This window comes from Lonchura striata, chromosome 1 (assembly GCF_046129695.1).
Source record: "Lonchura striata isolate bLonStr1 chromosome 1, bLonStr1.mat, whole genome shotgun sequence".
NCBI classification, from domain to species: domain Eukaryota; kingdom Metazoa; phylum Chordata; class Aves; order Passeriformes; family Estrildidae; genus Lonchura; species Lonchura striata.
This window is the reverse complement of record NC_134603.1, coordinates 72,071,916-72,093,105: the sequence shown is the minus strand read 5'-3', so window position 1 is coordinate 72,093,105 and position 21,190 is coordinate 72,071,916. Positions and strand designations below refer to the sequence as shown.

The following is a 21,190-nucleotide window of genomic DNA, read 5'->3' as shown; positions in this document are numbered from 1 at the left end:
CTGAGAGTAGTGAACTTAGGCAGCCTTTTTCAATCCCTTCATGGAGTGCAATACAATTATTTGTTCTGAACAAACACCGAGAATTTGGGTCATAACAATGTGACTGTTCCTGCCAACTTGAGGGAACATTACTGACATGTACAGAGGAGCAGGATCCGCAGTGTGTTCTCACATTGGTGTCTGAGCATCGGTATTCCCAGTGATAACCATCTGAGGAATGACAGGCTACGTCACTTTGCAGTCACAAAATCTGCCCAACTTACAGACATGGCCTGAAGCAGAAGATAGTCTTCTAGGATAGTCAGCATGTGTTTATACATTTCAGATTTCAATAAAGTCCCAACTATAAAGTCAGAGATTCACTAGGGATGTCTGAAAAAAAAGGATGGCAGCCTTAGGTTAGAGAACCATCTGCGATTTACTTTTGTGCTTATCATAAGCATTCCAGCTTCAAGATAACAAGCTGGAATGTACCAACAACACAACATTGTCACTATGAATTGTTGAGGAGGTGTTGAAAAGATGCTTCTGCTTAACAGCAGCAGAAGAACCCATTTCAGGGCACTTTTCTCATGTCAGTGCCCTGAAGACTCTAAATGGTTTTTAAGGATATGGTGTCACCTCTTCCCCTAAATTTCACTTCAGTCAAAGGCAACTGCAAAATGTTTAGCATCTTTGGAGTGTAAATTGATTACATTCAAATTCTTCCAGGCTGAGTTTTGGTCACCAGTATTTGCATTATACAGTTGCAAATTGCACACAGATTGTAGTTACAATAGTGAAGTAAAAGCTGTGCTGGATGAACTACTTTTGACATAAAGCAGCATCTTTTGCAGCAATAATATTAAATAATAAATATATTTGAAAATAACAATGCTATTAACTAAATTTGAAGAAATAAAATTACAAGGCAGAGCTGTGGAACTAATTCACTGTTAAAGCAGCGCTTTGAGCAGAAGTTAAGATGATGCACAAGCTTTTATTTTTAGCATGAGAAACATGAGATTTACTCCTTCCATCCGGTTGCCTACAATAAGTGGTATCTAACAAGCTGTGGATATTACTGTCTTTCAGGTTTCAACACAGCCAGTTCCACAGGAGCCCAGCAGAAAAGATTATGAACCATATCAGTCATTTCAGAATTCAACAAGAAACTATGACGAGTCCTTCTTTGAGGACCAAGTGCATCATCGTCCACCTGCAAGCGAATACAACATGCACCTGGGACTAAAGTCAACTGGCAACTACGTTGACTTCTACTCAGCTGCTCGTCCGTATAGTGAACTTAACTATGAAACAAGCCACTATCCAGCCTCTCCCGACTCCTGGGTTTGAGACTTGGGCAGATACAAAAGCTCCAGGAACTGTGCATGTGCATGCATACCACAAGACATTTTTTTTCCTGCAAATTTAGTTTGTTAAAGCCTGTTCCATAGGAAGGCACAGATAACCAGTATGGAAAAAACTAAGAGATTTTTTTAGAAGGCTAAAAGATACGTAAGCTAAACCTGGGAGTAATTAGAAAGAAATATATATATATATATATACACACACACATATATATATATATTTTACAGTGTGGGGCAACTTTACTGTTGGCCTGTAGAGTCTAAAGTTCAGTGCTGTATATTGAATGTGGCTGAAGGAAGGAGGAGGAATATGACAGTGTATCTGGGTCAAGAGTTAAGCACAAGTTACTAAGCAGCGTACATACTTTATGGGGAACAGCTTCTCACACCTTGTTTAATATCCTCATTCATTGTGAATCTAGGCTTCAAGTTGCATTTGGGGTTTCCTCTGTACAGCAAGATGTTTCTTGCCTTTTGTTAATGCATTGTTGTAAAGTATTTGATGTACATTACAGATAAAAAAAAAGGTGCATTGTGTATATTACACCAATGCCACAGTGTTTCTTCATCTATGGTTCTAAATATTGCTTCAATTTCAAATTTTGAAAGATGTATGAATTTCCAGTTTTTTGTTTTCTTCTCCCCAGTGCGTTTTAACAAAAAAAAAAATCAAAAAAAAATTTCAAAAAACAAAAAGGAATATTTAGCAGTATTGTTTGTTCTGATATGTGACTTTGTTTGTGGCAACTCAAAAAAAAAGGCATTCAGCAGTTTCTGACAACTAACATTCATCATTCCACACTCCTTGTCAACAAAGTGCTTTTTCACTGCCTAAAATTTTAGATGTAGATATTTGAAATAGATTTTTTTCATTTATACCAGTTTTCTTTATGATGATACAGTGTTTAAAGAAAATAAATTACAATTGATCTGTCATCCATATTTGCTAAGAATGTCTATTTCCAAGAACCTACCATACAAATACACATTCTTACTCGTGTGTGTCCACGTATGCATAGTATTCCATGTGCGTGTGTTTGAGTGTGTGTGTTTGTGTGGTGTAAGACTTCTTTTCACCCAATGTTCTCCTTGTTAAGCTTCAACTTTTGTTTGATTTTCAGTTCTTTTAAACAGTGGAAACTCCAGTATGTGCTTTCTCTTACTCACTTCCGTAACCATCGACAGCAATTCAACACTGCTAGGCCACATGTTCACAAAAGAAGGGGTAGCTGATTTTTTATCACCAACGCCATCACCCTTAGGTGCCATTTCCTTTAAAATAACATCTTTTGATCTCCTCTTGAGGAAATTTCATTACTCTCCAGTCACCAACCAGTAAGTGCTCAAGGAAGGCAGAGTTTGATCTTGCCATCTCCCGGAGGGAATGAGAAACTAAGACCCATCAGACTTTAATCTGGACTCTCCAAACTCTTTAGACTACGCAAGGGTCCAATTCTTGAACCATTAGGACAATCATTTATTTTAACCCATACCAAAAATAAAACCCAATACCCAGAACACATTCCTCAAATATGATAATGAAGACCATTTATTTGCATTTAAAGTGAAATTCTAAAAAGTGTAAGGGACAGAGAATTTTTTTTTTTTTTATTCTGAAAGTAAAGAACAGCTACATAGGCTAGGAGGCCAGAAGAGCTGGCATATTCATCGTAGCTCATGTAATGCTGGAAGGAAGAAAAATAAGCATTTCTTCATTTCTGTGATTCAGGCAACAAACAGTTCAGCGTACAGTTTTCAGAGCATAAGACCCAATACTAATGGACTGGTTGTAAATTGCTTAAATTGCCAATAAGGAATTTGTTTTAGGTTGCAGACATTTCTGTGGTTAGTCACTGTAATAGTTTTAACATCACCTGGCACACTTCTAGCTGCGTGCAGGGGGAGAAGTCTCTCACAAGTCATCACCTGCTCTATATGACGCAGCCCAAGTAGTTCATGCAGGCGGGTATTGTGATGTAGAATTGGTTTATTGGTAATCTAGGACTATAGTTTAATCTTTTGGGCAGCTTTTCCCAGTGTACAATATGTAACCTTTGCTCTTTGTAGTAAACAAGGGGAACAATAGCATGCAAAAAAATTTTTAAAACATTTCAGAAAGGGTGGGTGGGAGGGGCACAATGGGCCAGATGTATAGTGAGGTAGATAAAAATATTATTCATAGTTTTGGACACAGGTTGTTTATATTTTATTTATTACATTGATTTTAATAAGTGACATTTGCAGTGCTCTTTTGAACAAAGCACATTTTCAGTATAAAAACTTTTTTTTAATAAAGAGTGTCACTTGCAACTGGAAGTTCTTCTTGACTGCCTGACAAACAGCAGGCTGGTGCAGCTCTCCAGGCACAGGTTTGCCAACAGGCCAAGGGGATGCATCATTCTGCTCAAAGTTTTTAGGACAGGAGATTAGTGTAAATTGGATATATTTCCATTCTTCAAACTACTGAAATGCCCACATTGCCCTCTTTCAGCTCCTCTTAGGAATTACTTGGAGTCAAATGATGACCATTGCTCAAGTGAGAGATTCTGGATTGATGATGTGGCATAAAATACCTTTTGTCTATACTTTGTGTTGGTTTGTTTCCATTTTTCTGTAGTGGCAAGTGCTCCGACTGGTAACGTTCACTCTTGCTGTACTGGGTTTTGAGAAGGTGTTGAATTACCTGGCTTCTTTTCCAGGTTTGGAAATATAACACTGCCGCCAAACTGAGCAAGATATATATGATGCATTCTTTTTAATACTGAGGAAAGTATCATTACCTATTGCTGTTCCCTTCATTCTTGTACTAGATCACACACAGAAATAGAGAAGAAACAAAACTGTTCCAAAAAAATGTATAAAATGCAATTGATGTACTGTAAAATGTCGGATTTTTTTTTTACAAGCTTCGTATTAGAATCTTGTTCAGCTGTGTAGAGCTATATAAATCTCACTGTTTTATTAAATGATGTTTATGGTCTGGAAGGAATGGTTAACCTATATCAAGATTTAACAAATTTGCACTAACATGAGCAATATTGATTTGAAAAAAAAATATTAATTCAATATTTGAAAGATAAACTATGATTTTAAAGGTATATTAACACTGAAGGTTCATTTTGACAAATAACATATTTAAGCCCAAAATATAAATGGTTATGTCAGATAACACAAAAGAACTATAACAATATAGATTGAGAAAAAAAAATGTTTCACTGTACATGTTGCTAACATGTACAAAGACAAACTCATATTGACGTATTTTCTATTAATAAATCCTACTGTATTGTGGAGAATTGCTGGTCATAGTGCAGTATGTTTAAACTGAGAAGTTGACTTCATAGAAGCTATGCAGCTTCACACAGCAAAATGATCCTTGCGATGTGGGTATTTTAAATATTCATTAGATACCTAACTTTCATCTCTGAAGTCAGTCACTGTCCCCTCCCTCTCCACAAGGTTGATGAGCACAACTGCATCAACCAGCCAAGGCAAAAGATATTTTTGAAAGCACCCGGTACACCCCTAGAAAGAACCTGAAAAGCTTAAGGCTGGTGCCACTGTAAAATATATGATCTTGGCCGCAGGTTACATTGACCACAGCCAAAAAACAAAGAGCAAAACATTAATTTACTTGTGCGTTGCTGAAAGACCCAGCACACAGTGCATATAAAGTCTGGAGAATAATTGTTTCCTGGGTTCCATGAGCTTGCAGAAGCATCTCTCCAGGAGACTTGCAACTCAAATCAGAAATGTTGACTTTTTTTTATACATTGGCACAGGAGGCTTTCTCATCTCCTTTGTCACTGTTACTCATCCTCTCTTGCCAGCAGAAAGATCCCTGAGTTTAGAATTACTGCTTGTATCATGAGTGGGAGAGATGGAGATGGCAATCTGAACCAGGGGGAGGAAACATAAAGGCCTAAAAATACACTTTAGAGCGTGTGCATGAAGACAGATCCGCAACATAATTACTAACAGTAGAATTGACCCAACGAGATTTTATGCAGCAAGAGCTTCAAATATTACCATCAAGTTAATGTAATGAACATTTAATAGTAGCAGTGTGATGCAAAGCTTTATGCTAGAAAAGTAGGAGGGAGCAACAGAGAGAAGTCACAGGTCACCACTGGGCACTTCCAGCTTCAGCCAGCAGATGTTGGGCATATGAGAAGAGACTGCTTACTGCTGTGAAGGAGATGGGAGAGGGATGACTCTTGAGGAAGAACTTCAGTTCCAAGCCTTTCAGACTCAGTCAAAACATCAGCTAAAATAGGAGCCACTTTTTGCAAGCTTGCCCCTTGCCCCACCGTCCTCAATGGCAGAGTGAGGATCCCTCTAGCAGGTACATGGTGCACATGGGGGGCAATCCTACCAAGGGCCCAGCTTGCAAAGGCTCTTTTCTCTCTGCTGGAAAATACCTGGTGCAGGTGTGCGTCTAACCGCTGCCAGAGCCAGGGCTGAGCTTGTCAAGCAGCTGCAGCCACTTTCAATTTGATGTCCAGCTTTTTCCCTGGAGGACAGATGGGCACCAACATCTGCCAAAGAGCTGTGCAGTCCTGGCTGTTTCCCAGGGACTATACAGTTTCTAAATAGTGGCCTAAAGCCAGTTTCAGACATTTAGGCTGAAAGGGAGAGATTTGAGTTGTATCCCTAGGCAAGGGATCTGAAGCCTGTGGTTGATACCTGTAAGGAGAGGGGCATCCCCACCTTCCAGGCTGTTCTGAAATGCAAGAAGAGAAGAGAAGAGCTGTGCTGGCTATCACACACCTTCTGACAACCTGTGTTAGGAGCACTTGCTTCCAGCTCGTGCTCTGCTCTTCTGAGGGCCAAACCAAACAGCTCCACATAACACAAACATTTCTACTTCTTCCTTGCAAGTGCTCCCCCTGGGTTTTGCACCATCTCAACTGGGACACATCAGTCAAAAGAGCAGCACACTTCAGCCCTCTGCAAGTCCAGCAAGGCATGTGCATGGGTACTGGTGCTAGTTAGGTGCACTGCTCTAGCAGGACACCATACCAATTCACTAGTCTTAAACCTAATTCTCAAACTTGCTTTAGTATCTTTAATGCAATTTTAGAAGCAGTTTCCTTCCTCTGTAAGCATTGGTATTGTTTTGCCAGAAAAAAGCATGTGCTAACCTCTTGCAACCTGCAAATGTTTAGCTTACATCCAATTTAAAAGCCCATGAAAGTCCCTGGAAAGATTTCCATCAGCTTCACCAGGCCCAAGTGACAACAGGTGAAGAATTGGTACAACCTTCTCAAAGGATATGCACATCAAGGTCACTCTTCCCAGCATATCAAAGGCTGCAACCTTCTAATAGCTAACAGGAGGACAAAGTTATTTGCTAGTACCTGTCTGTCAGAATTTACTCTAGAGCCTTTGCCTTTCTGCACTTTTACTTCCACTGTTTTTTGAGAGTGACATAGATAAAAACTTCTCAAAGTGACTGATAGTTGCAGTTAATTTCAGTATTTGGATGAGTAGTTTCAAATGCTGAAATACCTTTCTTTTCCAAGCAGGAAAAATCTGAAACTTGCCACTAAACCTAGGAAAGCAAAATGGCAGTGGTTTGCTGATTCATTATGTCTCACAAAATCAATTAAAATCGTAACTCTGGCTATGAGGGCTGATTTTTACAAAATTTATTTATTTTCTATTAATGTTACATAGGCAGAAAATGTTGATAACTAAACATCAAGACAGCAACTTATTTAATAACATCAAGTCTGAAGAGAAAGTTTGTGGAATTCAGGCTGTTATGTGCAGACACTATCAATTATTACCTCTGTCATCAAGAGAGAGAGAGAGAAAAAAGGTCCCTACCACCATTTGAAGCTTAACATCTTCTTTAGCACTTCTTTAGTCCATTTTGAAAAAGATTTCTACTCTTTCCCTCAGAAAAACAGCACCAAAAACAAACAAAAAAAACACACCCAAAACCTCTCAACCTTTTCCTTAAGCAACTCTGGGTTTGAGTTTTTTATTGGGGTGACAGGAAGGGAGGAAAATTTGCACTATATGCAATATTTGAACATTATGTCGTGTTGCTTTTGTTTCTGCCTAAGGTCTGTGGATATGGGCAAAAGCACCACCCACTGTAGTCCAGTAGCAGCATTAAGCAAATCAAAATATGCCAAAGAGCAACTGCATTGCCAAATGTGACAGCCACCACTTCCAATACCCTGGCTGTCACTGCAGGCTTGTCATCACGGGAAAGCAAAAAGAGAGTGCCAGCCTGCTGTTACACAGAGCAGCGGCCGAGAGTGAAAGGAGTGAGCTGTGAAAAGCTGCTCAGAGCAGCCTGTGGGCTGCCCTCCACCACAGGGCAGGGTGGGACAAGCTGTGCCAGCCTACGGGGCCCAAGGGCAGGCACAATGGGCAAAATTGGGCAGAAGCGTCTTGGATCTCAGCAGGGCACATGTGCTGGGGCCAAGGAGCTGCTGCTGGCCAGAGAGTGCTGAGGGTTCTGCAGCTTCAAGAGGCTCAGCTGACCAGGCACTGCTGCCTTGATCTGCTCTGCAGCTCAACCAGGGACTTTCCTGTCCAGATTTTTGCTTTACTTTCAGTGAGAATGGTTTAAGAGGTGACCTGTTTGGTTGTTTTGGATTTTTTTTCTTCTGGTTCTTTTTGTAGCAATGCAATACTTCATAAAATCATGACATGGTTGAAGGGACCTTAAAGATAATTTAGTCCAAATTCCCTCTTGTGGGCAGGGATGTCTTCCACTAGGCCAGTTTTCTCAGAGCACCATTGAGCCTGGCCTTAAACACTTCCAGGGATGGGACATCCACAATTTCTCTGGGCAACCTGCACCAGTGTTTCACCAGCCTCATGGTAAAGAATTTCTTCTTAACATCTAATCTAAATCTCCTGTCTTTTAGTTCAATACCAATCCACTTGTCCCATCACTATCTGCCTTTAGTTAGAATTAGTTGAAGAGCTTACCAATTGGGTTTGTTTTGTTCTCTTTGGTGTCTTTGTAATAATGCAGCAGTTGCTATGGTCCGCTCTGATTACCAAAACCCAGGAGCAGAGCCAATGCTTGCCTGTCAGCAGCTCAGTCTGCTCTTGCACTCACAGTTTATCTGTAATATAGTGAAAAAGAAAAAAAAACAAACAATCTTAGTTCCTAGATTATATGTTCTGAACAAAATAAAGGTGTGTGTAAGTATGCATGGCTTGCTGGAGCATTAAAGGCTGGGCAGAGCTCCCAGCCCTGAGCGCGGCGCTGGCCAAGCACACACAGGAGGGTGTTTGGCAGACTGCCCGAGCGGGGACACCCTCGCCACGGGTTACACCACAGTCCCCGCTGAGGAGAAAAGCACATGGACATCTGTAGTGGCTTTTCGGTTACCAAGAGGGGAATGTAAAGTTAGGAACCATAGACTAGGAGATTTAACTCTACAGTTGTTTACATAATGAAGTGTGAGCTATCCTTCCCGCTGCTAAGCTCTGTAGTTTGGGGATCTTGACGACCTTTTTGGGGTTGTTTTTTGGGGTTTTTTTTGGTTTTTTGTTTTTTTGCTTTTATTAATATGGTTTAGGACAATAACATTTTTGATGCAACCATCTCTGGAATATGTTTTGAATAAGCAAAAATGAAAGTGACACAACTAAAGATAATAGAAAAATATACAGCTGTAAACAAGTTGGTTTGATTTCCTAAAATTTGATGTATATGTGTAGTTTAAGATAGTGATTTGGTTCAACAACACTGTGATGTAAATGCAAATTTTGTACTCTAATACACTCTGAAATTCCAGGTCTATCAGCAGTGTATACTATACATAGTTAATTAATGACTGCTCAAATCAGCAAAATTAAGGTTAAAGAGGTTTTAAAACACAGGAGGATTGTGTAGCTGCTTCATAAAGTGACAGATGATGGCTGTCTTTCAACTTGCCTCTGACATGCCATAGTTTAAGTATGATGTTTGTCTGCTGTATTAACTTTGATTTTAAAAATAAAATTAGTTTTATAAACCAGAACAACTTCAGTCACAACTAAGCCTGACCTGCTGGACTGAGGAATGTAAAAAGTGGGAAATGAACTATGTTGTCTTTTATTGTGTTTCCAATACCATGTCCAGAGATCATGAATTATCCCAGAAAAACTGTGACCTCTCTTGCTTTCAGGGATTTACTCCGTTCCTTGTTGATGGCACTTACTGCCTCTCACAAGACCATCTGTCAAGGCACTGTTGGAACCCAACTGAAAGGCCAACAATATTTTCCTGAAATCTCAGCAGAGCAGTAGGTGCTTGGGAAGCAAATCAGCAGCTTTGCATCTTGTCACAATTGAACTCCTGATCCTTGCTCCAAGACCTTTGTCCACCACACACAGGGCTAGAAGAGCAGAAAGGAGATGTGACTGCCCCAGCCTATTTGAAATAAATCACCACATGGGACTAGGAGCATCTAAAACTGTCTTATGGCCCCATAGCTCTTTTTTTTTTTTTTTTTTTTTTTTTTTTTTTTTTTTTTGTGGAGGTACTGCAATGGTAAAGGGTGCATCATGGCAAAGGGAGGAATTAATCTTATTGTATGCAGAAAAGCTTTCAGCCTAATTTTCTTCTGTTCAGCACCTCTAAGGGTGCTGAAGCCAGTATTTTATTAGCAGCCTCCTTAAATGTACCCACTGCTTCCCTTACTGCCACCCACATCCTTGCAAACTTGCCTAGTCCTGTTCCTGGTTCAATAAGCAAGATATGAAACTGGGCCACTGGGAAGTGAAGTGAGCTGAGCCTCAACAAAGTCAAAGCAGTTTGATGTAATGGAGGAGACTTACAAGGCAAAGACCCTGAAATGGTTTAAAGTGCCCCCTGAAAAAAGAGGTCCCTTTGTCACAGAAAAGGATGAAAGACAACGTGCCTGCAGAAGAGGCAGAGGTGCACTGAGTCTGCCAGGTCCTTGCACAGCTGCCTGCTGAGCTGGGCATGCAGTTTGCTGGACATGAATTTCAGTGCTTTTGCTCAGGACAGGAGGCACCAGCCACTCTTCTCCAGAAGAGATGGGACTGCCAAGGGTTTTACAGGTTTTAAGGTTTTACACAGCTTGTCCTCTGGCACAGTTTGAGTGGCCACAGCAGGACAGCAACAGAGCTTGTCCCATGCATGGGTGGCATTGGCAGAGGTACAAGAGCTAAGGAGAGCTATGGTGAACCAAGGCTTCACTGAACTCAGACAATGGGACAGAGACACGCCAAGGTCTGAAAGGCTGTCAAACAAAATTATATTAATGGCAATCATGCATTTGTACAGTTACAGTAAATTCTGATTGTTATAACAGAAACAGAATTGCTTAAGCCCCAGACCTTGTCTAGATTTGTCTGAGGTTTAACCTATTTTTGCAGTATATGGAAAAATTATCCTAGAAACTTTTGCTATCCATCTTTCTTTGGCCATCTCAGTATTTGTATGTCTTAGCTGAGGTTTTGCTTAGCCTTGCACAATTGTGTGGTGTCAGCAGTCAGCGTAAGCAAAAATATTCATCCAAATACTGGATTAATTACCAATTAAACAGTTGCAGATTTAAGGCATGAGCCGCATGTGATGAGTGAGGAAAAGAGGACATGAGCTGCATCCAAGGCCAAGCTAATACCACTTAAAGAGCATGGATGTGCCCACAAACCAAGCAACCTGTAACAGGAACTGGATGTTAACTGGCTAGCAGTAGATATGTAAAGCAGATAGTGCATTTTCCCCTCAGTGCAGAGGTACCAGAAGAGGATGGTCTCGGCAGAAGGAGCTCTAGTCTGAAATTTCTCAAGCCTGGAAAGCTTAGGCAGGGAAAATGAGATTAGGTCTGAATGTATGCCTGTTCTTCACATGTGTGAGATCGTGCTAAAACTGCATCAAAAGCCAGGAAGTGTTGCTAAGTTGTTGTTGTGCAGCATGAAGACCTGTAAATCAGTGTAGCACCCATGTCTGTCCCAGCATGAAAACCAGAAGGGGAGTTACTTTTTCCTAGCGCATTTATGACTGTGAATTTATAGGTGAGGACCTCAAAAATTATTCTAATAAGGTACTGCTTCAGTCAGTACTCAGCTGTCAAAGTAACTGAACTGCTCAATTCTGGTTTTGTTTCATTTTGCTGGAAAAGAAACATTCCCTTGGACAAATCAAAAAATCAAAAGCTTTCAGGAGAGGAAAATGCCACATGGCATTCCTTCCTGCTGGAATATGATGGGAAAGGACTCAGTAGTATGTGGAACAGAAGTCCTGTTGAGGTCTGTTGAAGACTAATTACTGCAGAGGGGACATCCACAAGACAATGAAAATATTGTACTTGATCAGGTGGTGATTTTGCTATATCCAACCTTTCTTCTTGAGCTCAGTTTTCTGAAAGCAGAATGGAATATCCTTTTCCTATGGCCTGATGTAGCTGACTCTGATTATCACAGATGCTTTAAAATATAGACAGAATTCAGTGTAGATAGAAGAAATCAAATACTGTTGTTCTCATCTGTGTTCTTTATGTCGTTATTATTGTCCCCTGAAAGGATGATTGTGAGAACCCCAGGCTTTGTCTGGGGTCTCATCTGGTGGTAAAGTCTCTCCTCTAACCCGTTCTTCCAAAGAAAAACTCTGCAGGCTCTTGTTGTTCAGTCTCAAGGAAGTTTATTGCGAGTTATCTAAAATATTGTCTTCTCGGGCTGTGGCTGTTTGGTCAGCGGCCTGGGCAGAGACACACACTCCTGACATCCTCACTGTCTGGTGTCTTCTTCTTCTCTCCCCGCCCAGGGCTGCTGCTATCTTTTATATGATATATTACCTATTACATGTTTATAGTTTTCCCCCAATACCTACTACCTATGTTACAAGGTGCTTTTCTACTCTAAACCAATCTGTGAGTGCCAACATCACCAAGAACATGGAGGTAAGGAAAAAGAAGGAGGAAGAACAGGATCAGCCCACTTTCCTCCATCTTAGAACTTCTGACCCCCATGTACAAAGTAAAAACGCCCCTGTACAGGTGCTAAAACCCCCCTGTACAATACTAAAAAAAATTTCCCTCTAGTTTGTAACTACTTTTACTATACTATCTAAGCCTTTGTGACTGCTTGTTCCACCTCCAAAGTTGGTAACTCATTCCATTACTCAAACTCAAAATCACAGCTGTTTCCAGCTGCCTGCCAGGGTCTAAAACACTTCTGACCAAGGCCTGGAACCTCTAAAAATGTCTGAGAGGCATTTTGAGTTCCAAAAAATGATGAATGTTCTTTTTATGTGCTTGATAATTGATTTGTATTATTATTGAATTTCCTTAATGTTGATAGAGCTAAGTAGAACAATATGGATTTTATTGATCTTTCTGGAAACAGACTATTTATCTGCAATTTCTATTAATTCACTGAACCCTTACATTGATAATCAGATAAGGCATAACTGGTTTTCTATTGCTTTCAGGAAACATTAAGAATGAAGTGTGATCAAGTCATAAAGTTCAACAGGCATTGGAGTTTTGTGCTTTATAAAACTGTCTGAAGGTTCTTCATAAAAGCATAAATGAGATCCTAAAACTGGATTTACATCAGAGGGTGCCTAGAGCTTTTTGTCCTGGGTCAAGTTTAGTTCCAGGATTCACTTACTAATCCAGTCAAAGTCAATAAACATTTTATCTTGCAGGGAACATCTCTTGGTTTGGATTTCACAGAAGTGGCATAGGCTGGAGGAAAGAGAAATTCTGAATAAAGGCAAACATACATTTTAGCTGAGCTTTTAATCTAGATATGTGTTTTCTGAAAAACACATGCACAGGGACTTCTCGAAGAGGGTTTCATATATTTCAATAAGTCAATATTACTTTTCAATCCAGAAGGGAAACTGCACTCATTAGAAAAATCTTCCTTGCCTAGGTTTGCATAGCAAACTATGGAGAATCTGTATGACCATATTGCATGACAAGCTTCAAATCTTATGGCTCACAATCTTTTTCTAGTGATGTAACCAAAATAAATTGTATTTGCCTAATCTAACACCTGTTAGCATAAGAAGACTTCTTCTGTGAAGATATTTTCCAGATGGATTCCTGAAGTATGTGTATGAGGGCAGGTTGTTTTATGATGTTGACTAGAGCTTAAATGTCCATCACGCCCAGTAAAATAAGAAAGAGAAGCCTCTAGCATTTGTAAAAATGACAGTTCCTTTTCCTTGTATCATCCCTTCCACTAATTAGCTCCCATTTTTGTTTATATTTTACACAAGAATAATTCCTTTTTCATGAGAAAACAATTTCCCCCTTATCTGCTCTAAGGGGTTAAGTAGCTTTATCATCACTCTTAGGAACATAACTTCAGTCTTCCATGAAAGCCTTTCTTTTCTTCAAGGGCATGCTGACTACATTCATCTAATTTTGCTGCTCTGATTTGCATATTAAAGAATTGTTTCTTCTTGCAGAAAAACAGTGTGAGCAAAATCCATGGCTTTTGATGACAACTGTAAGCTAGATTAATGTTAGAGAAAATAATTACAGAATATATAATATATAACGTACTAGAGAACTAACAAGGTGGTAGCTAGTCACAGGGTTAACAGCTTGAAGAGAGAGCTCTGCTTCAAAAGGCTTTTATCTGCCTACAGATGTCTGTAAAAGAAAATCATTACGAGAACAGCACACTGTATCTAGAGCAGAGCTGGGAGGGCGTGGATTACCCATACACAAAACCACATCCCAAAACAAATAAGAGTCCCAAAGCCAATACTTGGTGGCAGTATGCAGAATAAGTAGAGAATTTGTTATGTGCTGTGGACTCTTCATTTGCAAAGTCCAGCTTTTACAACCAGCTTGCAGCCACTTTTGTCCAGTCATAAAAGTGCTAAAGTAGGCAATCAGCCTTATGAAGAATTTAACATGCAGCCTGATTGATGGCCATAATTATATCAATGTGATCATAAGCTTGGGCACTGAAGGTTTTGGAACAAAGCTTTTTGATGGCTTCCAAAGGCTGGTGGGAAAGCCAGACACCAACACCCTACTCTCTGTCAAGAGATATTCTTCACATATGTAGAGACTGGATTTGTCCTGTGAGAAGAATAGGAAACTGAACATGTCTGTAATACAGGTTATTTGCCTGTGTTCGAGATGCCAAATACATTTCCCCTGTGTTTTGTATTCCCAATACAACATTTTAGAATTATGACAGATTTTTAGAAAACAGGCAAAAATCCTAACTGTTCTTCTGTTGTACAATTCTCCTTGGTTGAAGTCAGCAACATTTGAATGATTCTTTACCATGCCTGTAACCATCTCTTAAAAATTTCCTTGTTTCTAAATCCTGTCTGAATGTGAAGTCTGTGGCCTCTCTCTCAGTTGTCTCTTTGCCTGTTTAGGACTGTCCTGCTAATACAACCCTGCGGTGCATACAGTCCAGAGAAAGTTATAACCTTTTTTTCTTTTAATCCCCCTGCTTGTCTGGAGCTGAACTTAAATATTTTATGTCTTTTTTTTTTTTTCTTTTTTTTTTTTTTCCTTTTTTCTTTTTCCATTCACAGAGTGGCTAAGCATTTGATCAACTATATGGCATTATTTCCATAAATTATAGCACACTGATTTTCTATTCAAGCTTTAAAGAATAAAGACAATCTGAGTTGCACTTACACCAGAGAGACAAAGCACACTGAAAAAGTGGTCAGAAAGAGGTATTAGAACTGCATCCTCTAAAGTCTTGTCCTTTGCTGTCATTTGTGGAGGATGCTTTTTACTTCCTGCCAAGACTTCAATTTTGCCAATGATCACCCTAACTCATGCCTAAGTAAGAAAGTGTTGCCATAGTTAACATTTAGCTGAAATGCCATCATAAGCTTTTGCATCTCATTATGTGATATCATGTTCTGTGGTAGTTCCCTTCATATTTTTTTCTCTTTTGAGCACCTTTTCTGGTGAAGGTGACCGATACAATGTTCTCCAAACCAGCTTGCTTGCTCTCATTCTCTTACAGGTACCTTTTCCATTTCTACAAGAACCATTTCAGTAGCTGTCTTTTTTCTCTGCATTTTCAAGAAAATAAATACAGCAAGTTTTCCACTTTCTCCTGTCATGAAATTGTCTAACACATCTAAATTTCAGTCTCTCAACACATGCTTCCAGTAATATATGCCAAGGCTTCATATTCTGCAGCACCATTTCACTTGAATAATTTGTGCTGAGCTTAACACTTTTCCACATTTAAATAGATACTCTGCAAAGCTTTTACAGCACTGGTTTAGTACTTTCTTAAACTTAGGAAAACAATCAAACATATCTTCCATAATAAGTCACCTCAGCAAATGTATTGGTACTTCATCAAGAGACTTTCCTTACTTTGATATTCCTACCTGTTTTTCTGACTTGCTCCTTCTAAATACAGCCTATCTCATCCCAGTTGGATTTATATGATTTATATGATCTCTTGCCTTCTCTTCATGTGGTACTCTTACAAAATAATTCCTCCAAGTATTGCTAATTAATTCAGCATTCATTTCCAATATACCTTATTTACGTCTTACATAAGCAAGTGTGTTTGTATCCTTTATCATTTGTTCTCCTGCCTCAACGAGCTTGCAAAAAATTGTTTTCTGTGTCTTGAGTCTTCCTCCTCCCTGGAGAGCTATGAAATTCACTGATAACTCTACTTTTAGCTGACACTGCTGCTTCAGCTTCCTTTTCTGCTTGTCATATTTTCACTAATGTGATTGGTCCAATCTTTTCAATTCAACAGGCTCTTTTACTTGAGTTTTTCATAAACAATCTACTTTATTATCTAGTTCAGTTTTGATATTTGTACTGAGGGCTTCCAGAAGAAAACTGACCTATAGCTCCAACTCTGCACCATTTATGCTGGTTGAATTTGACAGATCACAAATATCAGAGGTGGAAAATGCAGATCAGGTGTGTGCACTAGGATGCTCTCTTGCCCACACAATGGATTTGTCTCAGTGATTTTTCTCAGGTTGTGATGGTGTTCTAGACAGCAATCAATTCCTTTGCACCAAATGTCTGTAAGAGGCAAAATGCAGTTACATGGATGGAGAATCAAGGTAATGCAAATCATACAGATAAACCTAATAAGCATTAAAAAAAATATAAAATGCTCAGCACTTTAAAGCTTCAGACATAATTTTCATTGACAGATATTTTTTCAGAAGGCCTCATTAGCAAGCATGAGTTTCTTTTGAAAAATTTCTCCCTGACCCTCTTTCATAAAATACATCTTCTACCAAACAGCTGATGGATTGCACAGTATGCTTGTAGTAATGCCAGCAAAACTGGGCACCATATCCTCACTCTTTATATTGTGTTTCTACAGACTAAAATCCTTCCACTGTGCAACTGTTGTTTTGTCTAGCTGCTGTGTGCTAAATTCAATAAGAAAGCAGAGAGAAAAAAAGAAGTTGGCTTTCTGAAGAAGAAAGATTAATCATCTCTGCAATATCTTAGTGGTGCAATGGAAAGTAATATCAGTGGGGTAGAAGAAAGCTGTGTGCAACAGCTACTTGCAGCCAAGAAGAGAGAAATGGGATAACCTCTAACCAGAATATCTAAAGCTCTGTCATGTCTTCAGTGTTAATTTAATTTTTTGACAAGGATACTTTAATTAGTTGGCAAATGATAGAAAGAAACCTGACAGGTAAGCAAAACCTGACAGATCCTGAATCCCTGCTGTCCCTCCACCTTTTAATTTTGAGTTGAAATTTGGGCTTAAATTTGCATTGCCATGAGGCTAAATGTTGGCATGGAAGTTCCTGCACCAGATATTTGTTTCACCTCTAGGAGATTTTGGATGTATACTTACAATATTTTAACAACAATAACAATAGAAATGGACAAGAGCTTAAATTTTAAAGAACCCAAGACAAGACTGACCTTTTCCAGTTTTAGTCAGCAAGAAAGGACTGTCCAAGTCTTCCTAATTTGAAACACGTATTATTCTCTGAAAAAGAGTGATTGTGATAAAAGGCAAAAATTAAACATTTTTCAGTGAGGAAAAACATAAGATGGATTTCAGTGGCAGAGGGGAAGCTGTATAAATCTGGTTTTATTTTTATTATGATTTAAACAATCTTACAAAATTTAATATCACAACTCACTGTACAATTAGGACAGCAGGCCTTCTCATTTTAAGTCTTCTAATGGTTAGAACTGGGCCTGAGAAATGAGAATTACAAGTACCACATCTGGGACTGCCACTTCTCATTTGGGCTTGATGCTGCAGATATTTCTGCATGTGAGTATCACTACCTTTATGAATAGACCCAAGGTTTTACAAGACTGTTTGTAGGTGTTAAGCTGCACAGGAGTGTGCACTATTTTCAGGATCAAAATCCTAACTTCCTGCTTGGGCTTTGAAGTGCAAAATGTGCCTCCATGCCCTGAGGGTGAACAGGAGCCTCAGTTTCCTCTGTCACTTCCAGATAAATCAGTGGAATTTCTGCTTAAAACTATTTTATTTTCCCTTAAGTTGATCTGATTTTGTACACTCCCTGGAGCCCAAATGCCAGATATTATATTTAAGACCTGAAAAATTTTTCCATGACAATCCCATTTTGTAATATTCTGACTAATAGCAAGCATGAGTATGAGCATGAACATGAGCATGAGCATGAGATGAGACAACAAAAATGCAGCCTGGAATAATTCAGGGCACCACATCTCAGCTGAGTGCATATCAATGTATCAGAGGTTTCCTGTGTTGCTTCTATATTACCTTAGTTGTACTACTGGACCTTGTTCCATAAAGCACCTTGTAATTTTTCTGTTGAGACTTTTATAGCTTTCAGGCTCACCAAGCAGGCCCTTCTCTGACATCTGATGTATATTATACTGACAACAGATAACATCCTCTTGGCACAAGTTCTGCTCGTCTGAAAGTTTTGACTTCTCACATATTTGACCACAGGATGGGATTTTATTTTATACAGATCTCAATAAAATATTTTGCTCCAAATTATTCACAGGTTGTGAGACTCATCTGGTTAGGGTCAATTGACATTCCTGTTTTCTATTCATTATAGAAATGACTTTGCTCAGCTCTAGGTATGGCTCTGCTGATTTTTCCACTAGAAGCTGCACTCAGCACCTGAATCAAAGCCATAAGACACTTGCAGGGAAGGAAACTGATTCTGCCCAGTCACCCAAAGATGGTTTCCTGATAAGATTTGGGTAAGTATTGTGTAATTAGCACCACTCAATAAGTTCCATTAAAGGACCTCTGCCTCAGCAGCGAGGTTGCTGTGGTCTGGTCTCTTGTGCAGCTGGAGGGTTTTATGCCACCTTCACTCCTGACTCGGCAACAACCATTAAAGAGCTTCTTAAGAAATAATGATGTCTCAAAGCTAATGTTTTTTGGTTATAAAAAACCCACAAAGATCAGAAATACTGACTTTTCATTATTAGGGGATTACTTAGTCAGGTTCCTCATAAAGTCAGTCCTAAATTGACTACATAACCAACATACAAACATACAACTTTGTTTACTATTACTCAAAAAAAAAAAAAATTAAAATATTTAGTTCATGTTCTCCAGAAACAGTTTATGGTCTCTCAAATTTTATTTCCATTTTCTATTATCATCTTGATGTCTATTTACAGCACCTGGTAGCTTGGAATCTATAAATAATAAACTCACTTTCAATGTAAAAGTTATTTTCTAAAGGAAAAAAAAAAAAGCAGAAAAAAATCTAACCCCCAAACCCAGCTCTGTTAATATTACAACAAAGTTGTACGTTTTTTTGAAACAAGAAAAGGCAAAACATTGAAATCCAAAGTTAAAGCTGGCATGCAGAGATAAAGTGAAAATAAAATTAACAGGATGTTGTAAGAGTGCTATTAGAGCATTGTGCATTGTCATTTGTATATATTATATATATTTGTGGTTTGTGTGTGTGTGTTTGTGTAGGCATATTTGGTACATGAGTGTTTATTTCAGCATCTGGCTTAGCACAATTCTAATATTGGTAATGAACCAATCCAATTTGATCTTAAAGCATGTTATCTACAAATTCATGATAACATCACAGATTGAAATTTGGACCATAAAGATTTCAAGGATCAATTCTAGAACAAGAAAATAATGGACACAGCATTTAATATTACCTACAAACCCTCCGCTATGCCACAGTCCTGCTGGCCCAGGTCACATTCCTGTTTCACAGCAGGAGGATGCTTCAACTCCTGATGTCCCTTCCAAACAAGGACCACACAAAGACAGGGGAAATCCACCATCAGTTTCTGAACAAACTCTGATGGGAGCAATAAGAAGAGATGGGAGGCAGGCACCAGAAAGGGCCTTTGCTTGACAAAGGATACAGCCTCAATTTCTCTTGCTCATTTACTCCCCATAACTTAAAATTGTTAGTTATTGCAAGGTACTGAAGTGATATGCAGAATAAATAAATAGATTCCACAACTCAATGTAGTTTTGAAGTGGGTATGTATGTCAGCGCCCGGCACAAGTGAGATAGCTCTCCAAAAACTTGTGCCCTGAGCTGTCGTCTGTCCCACATCTTTATTCACAAAGGTGTTCCATATGCAATACATTACACAATTTTTCTATGCATATTCAACCCCTGGCCCCACCTGTCTTCACCTCTCATGCTAAATAGATCCCTTCTGGGCATGCGTGGTTTGCTGTGGTGGTCCCGCAGGGGTCTCTGGTGGTCTCTGAGGCTGAAGATCCTGGTCTTCCTCTGGACTGAACTTTTGAACTTTTCCCCTCTGTGCATGCGCTTTTGGTCCTTTGGTGTCTTATCTGAGTATGTCTGTTAGCCTTGACATGATTTGAGACAGAGGGGTCTCCTTATCTGGGTTCTTTTCCTTCCCAGAGACAGATGGGCCTTTGGCTGGGTTCTTTGCATTCCCTGGTTTTCCCGGGTATTTTCTTTTATGCAGGAAGCTCCAAAGATTTACATTTCCCTATGTCCCTTGTACCATGGCAGAGGTTTCTTTCATGATACATTCATTTTGTTAGCTCAAGTGAACTCCGAAAATCTCTATTTCAGTATCACATGCAAAACAGGGCAATCATCATCTCTAGTTTCTACCCTCCGCTCAAAACTGTTGAAACATTTCTTGACAGTAATTAAGTAAATGAAAATCTGGAGGCTCTGATATAATTGTGAAAAAGACAGAGTTCTCAGATTTCTTTTGTAATTAAATATTTTTTCATCACTTTGCAAAAGTCTCACATAATTTACACAGAAATAGATTTTAGTAACTGCTCTGAACACACAATTTTAAGAATGAACTACTGTGTAAAATAGAATAATTTGGATTTTCAGAAAAAGAACCTACATGGTTTTTAACTGAAAGATCCATCTGAGCAGGCTGCCAGTTTGCTGTCTCTTTTGTTACAACCATGTGGGACAACTGGGGGAAGTCACTGACTTCTCACCCTCAGTGAATTGTCTCAGACCACTTCAAATTGATGGGGTTTTTCCTTTTCTTTTTGGTGAAGGGAAGAGTTTGGGTATTGCTAATTGCTCCATGCACTGCTGACTAAATTAAGTCAGAAGTGCAGTTGTATTTTTCCTCATTAATTTGTACCTGTAATGAAATAAGTGGGTGGCCACCGCTTCAGGCAAGTTTTTCCTCAGATTTTACAATCAAATCCTCCAGGACACATTTCCTACACATACATAAAATATTGCCCAAATGTTCACTGGTTCTGTTAGAAAGCAGATGAAAGACTTCCCTCCAAGACATTTTACTTTATTGGAAGGAGGAGCATTGATGGGATTTCTAGCAGAGCTAATTAACTAGAAGATTATCTTGCAAACACCCTTCCAGTTGCACAGGCCAAAAAAATGTTTTTGAGATGCTGTCTCAAGGCCAACTGCCCCAGTGCAAAATATGAAA

General features: G+C 39.2%; 1 protein-coding gene across 7 annotated transcripts in view; it reads left to right on the top strand.

The window, feature by feature from the left end:
- The window catches only part of CTNND2 (catenin delta 2), a 641,711-nt gene extending 639,426 nt beyond the window's left edge, over positions 1-2,285 (top strand). For all 7 annotated transcript variants that reach the window (XM_031503970.2, XM_031503967.2, XM_031503965.2 and 4 more), the window contains one exon: positions 1,075-2,285. In XM_031503970.2, the coding sequence (XP_031359830.2) occupies positions 1,075-1,335 (261 nt within the window). In that variant the 3' untranslated portion in view covers positions 1,336-2,285. The remainder of the gene's footprint in view (positions 1-1,074) is intronic.
- The last annotated feature ends 18,905 nt before the right edge of the window (positions 2,286-21,190 follow it).